At 34.1% G+C, this 10,063-nt stretch overlaps 1 protein-coding gene across 1 annotated transcript in view; it reads right to left on the reverse strand.

Moving 5' to 3' along the window:
* Window positions 1-3,835, reverse strand: part of KCNU1 (potassium calcium-activated channel subfamily U member 1) — a 274,056-nt gene extending 270,221 nt beyond the window's left edge. The window contains exons 1-2 of the mRNA XM_044659543.1: window positions 3,800-3,835; window positions 2,715-2,951 (exon numbers count right to left, since the gene is read on the reverse strand). Coding sequence (XP_044515478.1) covers window positions 2,715-2,951; window positions 3,800-3,835 — 273 coding nt within the window. The remainder of the gene's footprint in view (window positions 1-2,714; window positions 2,952-3,799) is intronic.
* Window positions 3,836-10,063: the final 6,228 nt, after the last annotated feature.

Below are 10,063 nucleotides of genomic sequence, written 5' to 3' on the forward strand. Positions count from 1 at the left end.
ATGCATCTCTATCATCTATCTCTATCTTCCTTCTTTCTTTTTCTTTCTCTTTTTCTTTCTCTCTTCCTTCCTTCCTTCCTCCCTTTCTTTTTTCTTTCTTTTTTTCTTTTTCTTTTCTTTCTTTCTATCTGTTGACCTTCCCACACATACATACATATACGCACATAGATATCTCCTTCTACATCTCCTGGGTTAGGGGCAGAGCACTCCTGTGATCTGGAAAATTCATAGAAAAAAATTTCCTTTCTTTCATACCAGAGAAGATGTCTGAATTTTTTTTCTTTTTATTTCATGTGGTGTATAGAAATTATGTATATTTAAGATATTAAAATATAAAATATGCTGATATTACATAATACTATACATATATTTTATGCATTTCTGAATTTCTAAACTTTTCTATGGAATCTGCTGGCCTTTACATGTCATCTATGGCTTCTGCAAAACTTTCCCCCAAAATTCTGATTTAATTTTTTTTAAACCCTTACCTTCTACCTTGGAATACTGTGTATTGATTCCAAGAAGAAGAGCAGTAAGGGCCAGGTAATGGGGGTCAAGTGACTTGCCCAGGGTCACACAGCTGGGAAGGGTCTGAAGTCTGATTTAAACCTAGGATCTCCCAACTCTAGGCCTGGCTCTCAATCCACTGAGCTACCCAGCTGTCCCCTCCCATTTAATTTCTTATGCTAACTTGTAATATATGAAAACCGTAATGGGGAAGGTTGTGAGGTAGAAGTGATACTTGTATCTCTCTCTCTCTCTCTCTCTCTCTCTCTCTCTCTCTCTCTCTCTTTCTCTCTCTCTCTCTCTCTCTCTCTCTCCCTATACACATATGTGCATATTAGGGGCATACCATGGCACTGTGGAAGGATACTTGCGTATGCATATGTGCATGTGTATGTGCATGTAACTAAATACAAGATCATAGGGAGGGAAGGAACTAGCATTTGAGGGTATTAAGAAGGCTTTATGAAGAAAGTGGTATATGAGCTACATCTTGAAGGGGGAAAAAGGATTTCATGGGATGGAAGTGAGGGGAACATGCATTCTAGGAAAGGAGGAACAACCAGTGCAGAGACATGGAGACTGCAAATTGGATTCTCAGATCAGGGAGGCTAATTTAGCTAAATTGCAGAATGTATGTGTGAGTGTGTTTGTGTAGTAACATCCAACGATATTGGGAAGATGGGTTAAGACGCAGATAAAGAATGACTTTAAAAGCTAAGCAGAGAAGTTTCAGCAGCAATAGGGAGCTCCTTGACTTAACTGAATTGAAGATTGGCATGATCAGAACTCTGATTATGGAAACCTCATTGGCAGCAGTATATAGATGGATTGCATAGAGGCAAAGCTTAAGGTAAATGGTGAAATTTAGAAGTTTTTGCATTAATCAAGGTGAGAGATGATTAGGAACTACACTAGGTGGTGGCTGCATGAATAGAGAAAAGGGGTGAGAGACAAGAAATTTTATGGGGACAGAAATGACAAAATTTAAGTAACAGACTAGATATTTGGGGTGAGGTGAAAAGTCCAGCAAAATGCCAAGATTACAAACCAGAGAGACTAATTAGAAGGATAGTATCCATCTTTCAATGGATAGAGAGAGATTGATAGAAGAAAGAGTTTTGGAGGAAATAAAATGAACTCAATTTGGGGCCTGTTGAGATGAAGATGTCTCTGGGACATATCTGAAATATCTAATAGGCAATTTTTGAGGTGGAATAGAAGCATGAGGTAAATGGGGCTTATTATTGAAATGGTAGATGAAACAATAGGATTGATTGAATAAGATTTCCTAGAGAGAAGAAAAGGAGGTCAAGGACAAAATCTTGGAGAACAACAAAATTAAGGGACTCAGAAAAAGAAAAAGAAAATGGTGTTTTAGTGACATGGAACTACATCAGGGACAGAGTATGACTCCTGGTAAAACAAAGTCAAAGATAGGGAGAAAATCAAAAGAACTATCTGGGGAGTCATGATGAGAAGAAGGAGTGACATTAATGTTAATGAGAAAGTGTGAGACATGAAAGAAAAGAAAATTTGGTTAGAGAGTCCATTTCGGGGTAATGGTGAGATCTAAGTTACAGCATGATGGGTTTGTGAATATGGTGGAGTTTAGGTGGAAATACTAAGAGTTGAGGGGATTGAAAAACTATGAAGGCACACTGCTAGAAGGAATATCACCATTAATATCAAGTTTCCTAAGAATGACAATAAGGTGTTGGGAAGTGAAGAAAATTGTGAATTGAAGGCTAAAGGCATTTGATAAAGATATGAGACAGCTAGAAATCAGTTAATGACATCAATAGGAATGGAAGAAAGAGTGATAAAACAAGATTATATAAACTGGTTTAAAGTGGACCTCCCACAGCCACTAAAATCCTTCCCTTGCCATAGTTACTAAAAAGATATTATTTATGCTTTTGAAAACATCTTCTTTCCCCCTCCATAAAAAATGAACAAAATAACTTTTCTAGAAAGTGGGATCTCATAAGGTATATCTGGGTACTCTGGAGTAACAAAAGGGCCTTTCTTCAATCAATCACTAGGGGTAGGCATTGGAGAGGGATCAAGTCAGAGGAAGTGTGATCCAGTTTAATTTATGAGAAGATTAAAAGTTGTTTTCAACTTAAATCAATGCCAAACTTCCCTGTATTTTTTTCCTAGCTGAGGATCCCAAATAATTAATTAAATTATTTTAAGCCACTACTTACCCTGAAGAAGTCATATTTTCTGGACAGAATCCTTACTTGCCTGCCTATGTATAAAATGACCAGTCCAACTAAGAAAGTTGCTATGGAGGACAAAAAGAAGGCCTTTTGCACTTCTATTGAGCAGGCCATTTTGTACCCTTTCTCTAGCTTTGCATAGAATGTGAAAACATTGGATTCTGGGGCTTTTGTGATGCCATGATTACATGGCAAGAATTCCAGGAATAAGTTACTGATCCCCTAGACAAACATTTAAAGTTGATATTATGAAGATTATTCTAAATCTTAAGTTATTGGACTTAAACAAGGGCCCAAAAAGTGACATCCAAGCACACAGGCAATGATTATCTACTCTGTGAGTCAGAAGAGAAGTGTTCTCATTCTGATTCCTCTATTGCTTTATTTTGTGAGCAGAAACAAGGTTATTCTTTAGTAGTTCAGTCTACCAACTTAGTTTAATTTATGTAATTAAAATGAATGAGTCAAATGAGTGAAAAAAAAAATCTGTCATTCAGAATGCCAGAGACCACCTCATCTGCTTCACATGCTCAAGAAGGTCTGTGACATAATGGATAGAAAGCTGGACCTAGAATCAGCAAGATCTAACTGAATTTCCCCTCAAATAATTATTGGCTGTATATCATTCACAAGTCCCTCCAAATTTAAGTCTGTTACCTAGTCCATAAAATAGGTATAACCATACCTATAGAACCTACCTTACAGCATTGTCATGAGGCTTAAAGAAGATGAATTACTTTATGAATTTTAAAACATTAGGGAAATTTCAGTAATTTTTGATCAGTCAGTGAGGGGGAAATTTATCTTCAGAGGAAGCCTCAGTCTAATTTTATGTATCTCTCATTCTTAGGGCTTTTCTGCTTTACCTAGATAAAAATCTTCATTTATGACATTTTAATTCATTGTTTTTTTTTTATTTTTTTCCTGGGAGTCTAGTAGAAAGTCTGAACACCTTTTTATGTGAAAATCTTTCCTATGCTTGAAGATACCTTTCATGAACTTTTAACACCCAAAATTTTCTACAAGCTAGATGTTTATGGTTCCTCCTACTGATCCTCATATGGACTGACTTTGGGACCCTTCATCATGATTATATTTTGCTTCATGTTTCCTAGCTTATTAATATCTTTCCTAAAAAATTCTACCCAGAACTGATTACAACACAGTAGAACATGGAAAATAGACCTTTTACATTTTTAATCCTGGATAATAAGCCTCTACAAAGGCAACCTGATATTGCAATTGTTACTCTGGTTTCCATAACAAATTATGGACTCATCCTGAACTGGCAAACTCTAACAATGACATCTATAATATCTTCAAATTTTCCACAAGTAAGACTGGGTAACCTTGCCTAACCTAACATTTTTAAAACTGATTATTTTGGACTAAACTATAATACATTAAATCACATGTGGAGTAACTAGTTGGTACAGTGGGAAGAGTGCTGGAATTGAAGTGAGGAAGACCTGAGTTCAAATTCTGCATCTTACATTCAGTAGTTGTATAACACTGTGCAAGGCCTTAAACTTCTTTATGCCTCATTTTATTTTATTTTTTAAACTTGTTTTTATTTTTTACCTTTGTTATAGCTATAATTCTCCCTTCCCTCTCCACACTAGAGAAGGCATCATTTGATAAACTATATCTTGCTTGTTTCTACTTATCAATTCTATCTCTGTAGGTAGATATTAAAAGTTATTCTTTCTCAAAACATAATTCTCTTGTATATAATGTTCTCTGAGTTGTGCTCATTTTGCTTTTCATAATTTAATGAAGATCTTTCCAAATTTAAAAAAAAATTAAAATAAACTTATCATTTCTTATTGCACAGTAGTATTCTATCACAATCATATGATACAATTTGCTCAGCCATTCACCAACTGATGTGCATCCCCTCAATTTCTAGAAGTTTCCACCACAAAAAAATTGTGTCTCATTTTATAGGTAAGAATAATAATACCTACATCCCAGCATTGTTGTGAGGATAAAATATTTATAAAATGCTTTGCAAACTTTAAAGTGCTTTTATATAAATGCTAGCAAACCTTATCATTATTAGGCATTATCATCAAATTTCATCTTAGACTTCAACCAACTTTATAGTCTGTCATAATATCATATGATAATGACCTATATTCATCCTCTGTTAACTCTCTTCTCCCTACATATTTTCATAAAATGGTGAAAGGGAATTTTTATTCCCTTAGTCTATTTTAAGTTAATCAATCAAGAAATTAAAGTACCCATTCTTAACACTTAGTAAATCACTAACAAAGAAAGTTCACCACCCTAAAAGGCCACAAACACTGCCCCCCCCAAACCCAGGCAATGCTAGGCAAATTGAAAGGTTGTGATGGGTTGTTGAGATGTGATAAACCAGCCCATAGTGAAAGGTACTAGAAAGCAGAGAGGCAGGAGGTGAGGTGGAGAACACTGCTTATAAAGGCCAGCAGAGGGCATTCTGTTTCATTCTGCTGCCTTGGTAGCTCTTGCTGAGGGTCGACTTCTGTGTTGGTGTCTCTGTGTTGGAGGGATTCTGTGTCTAAGGGATTCTTCTGCCTTGGAATTCTGCTTTGGAGATTGATTCTGAGCTGGTAAAACTCTTGCTGAAGAGATTACCATGACTCTTGTTTGGAGATCGGGACCTGAGGGAGCCTTTTTCAGAGTTGAGCTGGATTTCTTTGGATTGACAATTATAGGGTATTTAGCTAGGCAATATTTTCTACCTCCTTCCTATATTTACCACTTTAATATCTCTACCTTGCTGTAAATAAAGCTACTAAACAGCCTACTGACTCATAGTTTAACTTTAATTTTTATAAAAGGTGACCACAACAACCTTTTTTTAACTCATAAATTTAGTAAAACCAATTATAACCCTTACAAAATTCAAGTTAGTTGATTTTGTGCAAAGATGTTGGTTTCTTCTGGTGACTACTATCCTTTTAAATTGGAATTTTTTCACTTTGTCTTCAAAATTTTGTTAATATTTCTGTTTGTTTAAAAGTTTTATTGATGCTATTTATTTTGATATCACACTAGTCCTGAACATTCCTACCTCTTCTCAAATAGAGAGATTTCTATAGTAATGAATGCTGTTTAAAAAAAATCAAAATTATTCACTAAGACCAACTGATATATTGGGTATATATGCAACATTGTACCCACATAGAATGACATATTTTTATGTTATTTTCATGCAAATATTGGTCATTGTTATAAGAACAAAGTTATACATAACCAAAACCCCCAAATTAAACCAAAAATACACTGATATGAAAGACCAACAGTTCTTTCCTTGAAGCTGGATAGCATTCCTTGACATGACTTTTAGAATTGACCCAGATCATTGCATTGCTGAGAGGAGCCAAGTTTTCACAGATAATCATCATCTCATATTACTGTTATTTTGTACAATGTTCTCCCAGTTATGTTTATTTCACTCTGCATCAGTTCCCTCATATCTTCCCAGCTTTATCTGGAATCATCCTGCTTATCATTTTTTATACCACAATAGTTTTCCATCATCAACATGTATCACAATTTGTTCAGTCATTCCACAATTGATGGATATCACCTCAATTTCCAATTCTTTGTTACCACAAAACAGAGCAGCAGTAAATATTTTTGTTCAAGTAGATCCTTTCTCTTTTTTAATTATCTCTTTTGGATATAGACCCAGTAGTGGCATTACTGGATCAAGGGGGTACACGCAGTTTTATAACATTTTGAGTATATTTCCAAATTGCCCTCCAGAATGGTTGGGTCAGTTCAAAACTCTAACAACAATGCATTAGTGTCCCAATTTTGCCACATCCCCTCCAGTTAATCTAATAGGTATAAGATATAAGATAGTATCTCAGTGTTGTTTTAATTTGTATTTCCTTAATTAAAAGTGATCGAAAACATTTTTTCATATGATTATTGATGGTTTTGATTTCTTCATCTGAAAATTGTCTGTTCATATCCTTTGACCATTCATCAATTGGGGAGTGGCTAGTATTCTTAAAAATCTGACTAAGTTCTTTAAAAATTTGAGAAATTAGATTTCTATCAGAGACATTTGTTATAAAATTTTCCCAGTTTGTTGTTTTCTACATTAGTTTTGTTTATATGAAAGTTTTTTTTAATTTGATATTATCAAAATTATTCATTTAACAAATTATAATACTCTATATCTCGTTTGGCCATACATTTTTCCTTTCTCCAGAGATCTGCCAGGTAAACTATTCTGTGTTGTCCTAATTTAGTTATGGTATTACTCTTTATATTTAAAGCATATACCCATTTTGACCTTATCTTGGGGTAAGGTGTGTGTTTACTGTAGAAGAGGCACACTTTCTACCACCACTGACAACACCTACCAACAGCCACCAATTATTATAAAGCTCCATGAAAAGATAAATCAAAAATTAACTGAGTCCAATTCATATTAATCTAAAAAGCCTAAGAGTCCCAGAAATGGCTCTCAGATCTCTGTTCTTGTTTCTAGATAAGCCTCCCATATAGGACCCTTGTCAGCAAGTTCCATGGAGATTTAATCTGGCAACTGCTTCTGTGATGGCCTAAAGACCGTTGTTCTTCAGTAGCAACAATTACTAAAGATCCAGAAAATAGAATTTTTAATTTCAAAGTCCTTAGCATCATAAAATGGTTCAACATGAGAAACAATACAATTTTGTCAGTAAAAATGATTTTGAAGAAAATTCATTACCATCTACTTTGCAACTTTCACATTCTAAGGATTACAAGAATTTTCCATTTGTCTTGTAGCTTAAATTTCTATATATTGTTTTGTCTAAGGAAATATAAGCTCCTTGAGAGAAAGATCTTACTTTTCAAAGCATATCCCCAAAACTAAGCACAGTGCTTTGATTTTAATAAGTACTTAATAAACATTTTTCAGTAATTTATTGATTAGATCATATATATGAATATCCACATATATTTACATATTGAAATCTGTTTTTACATATTTATATTTATATATCTGGGGGGTTGGTAATGCAGGGATCCCAGGGGAGTCTCCCTAGATCTTACTGAAGGGGTGGAGAGATGGAAATCCATAGACTTTGTATTTTTGCTTTTTCTAAATCCTTTTCACTCTCTTTATACTGGCTTCTTGATTTCCTTATTGTTCAGGTATTTTAGTAGGGTCTGATTCTTCAAGACCCTTGGAGTAGTTTTCTACTTCCTTTTTCAATCCATTTTACAGATGTGGAACTGAGGCAAACAGGGCTAAATGACTTGCCCAGGTTTTCTTTACTAGAAAGTGTCTGAGATATGATTTTGTGGAGCAAATAGTGAGATATGTAAGCCAAAACAGCACATGTCATTTTAGGTTTCATTAATCAAAAAAACATATGTCTATAATGAAACAGAAGATCACCTAACTGGCAATGTTTATTTGAAAAGATTTGAAAAAAAAAGGATATTTATTCTCTCAAAATTCCAGTAACATAAAATCTCAGGAAATGTATTATGCTCCATACACAGGGTAATTATAATCGAATCCATAAGATAAGAAGTTATAATCTTCCACACTGTAAAAAACAAACAAAAAAAAAGCCTCATGATATGTTAGAGAATGTTAATACTTTGAATTCCTACTTAGCATTCCTAACCCCAGGCCACTCTCTAATTAGGTTGTAGAAAAAGCAAATAAATGACAGGAATCAGGCAGTAGTAAAAGTTTGGACTGGGCTTTTTTCAGAGCCACCAGAAAGAGCAGAGATAATATTAGGACTGAGATGTAAGCTTGGAGAGAAGCAAATAATTAAGTTTGTACATTAGAAATGAAGTTCAGTAAGGTGGTAGACTCTTCTCAAAAAATCACTAAGATGGAGTCAGGGAGCCATTAAATCAAAACAAGTTGTTTTGTGTTTCACGCTTAAGTCCCATTTCCCCAAAACCATAGTATGACAAAGAGTAAGCTAATAGGCTGAACCCGTATATGGTGATATGATATGCTAATAGTAGAATTGAAGTTGCTTTCATTTTTGGTTGGTTAAAACCAATATGAAAAATTAGAGTAATGAGGTATTGTAAATTGCACATTCTGATTAGCTAGCTCTTGGAACTAGATGGTAACTTTCTCAACTGACCAATGGTGAATGAGGGGAGGATAAGGTTATTCAGTTTCCAATTAATTTTAGTCCTTCTGACTTCTACCTTTTGTTAATGGAATTTTTATTATGTTGTGTTTTTGGTCTGAAAACTATGTATTTAATATTTCTGCTTTTCTACATTTTTTGTTTTGAGGGTTTTATGCACTATTATATGACCAATTTTTGTGAAGGTACTATCACTTTTGATTAAAATGTGTATTCTTTTCCATTCTCATTCAGTTTTTCCAGAGATCTATCATATTTAACTTTTAAAAATTTTTTTTATCTCTTTAAATTTTTCCTTACTTATATTTTGGTTAGATTTATAGAATTCTGCAAAGTGAATGTTGAAGTCCCCAATTAGCATAGTTTTATTGTCTATTTCCTTCTGTAACTCACATAACTTCTCCTTTGGGAATAGGGATGGTATATCAGTTTGTGCATATATGTTTAATATTCATATTGTTTTATTATCTATGATGCCTCTGATCATGATATAATTTCTTCTCTATCTATGCTGATGAGATAAAATTTTTGCTTTTACTTTGTCTGAGAACATGATGACTACCCTGGATTTTTTTCTTTAACTTTGGCTGAAACATAATAGATTTTCCTCCAGCCCCTTAATTTTACTCTTTGTGTATCTTCCTGTTTTAAATGTGTGTGTGTGTTTATTTGTGTGTTTGAGTGTATGTTGTAGAAAGCATACTTTGGGATTTGGGTTTTAATCAACTCTACTATCCTTTTCTGTTTTATGTATGAGTTTATCCCATTCACATTCAGTTATTCTTAATAATTATGTTTCCCTTCATCTTATGTTCTCTATTAACTCTTTTCTCATTTCTTTCAGCTTTCAATCACTATGCCCCCCAATTCTCCCTCCTTTTTGTTTATCCTCACCTCCCTTCTCTTATTCACTTTTTCCTCCTACTTACCTATAGGATAAATTGGATATTTGTAGCTAGTTGAATTTCGGTATTATTTCCATTTTGAGATAATACTAATGAGAGTAGAGTTCAAGCATTGTCTGCCCCACCTCCATCTTCTCCTCCATTGTATTGACTCTTAGGAGCCTTTTCATATGAGATAATTTACCCCCTTCTACATCTCCTTTACTCACCATATGTTCCTCTTTCTCATCTCTCATTTTTAAAAATATTATATCCCATTCAGTTCTGCTTGCTCTCTTTCTTTCTACGCATACTCCTTCTTATTCTTTTTATT

This window comes from Gracilinanus agilis, chromosome 2, assembly GCF_016433145.1.
Source record: "Gracilinanus agilis isolate LMUSP501 chromosome 2, AgileGrace, whole genome shotgun sequence".
Taxonomy (NCBI): domain Eukaryota; kingdom Metazoa; phylum Chordata; class Mammalia; order Didelphimorphia; family Didelphidae; genus Gracilinanus; species Gracilinanus agilis.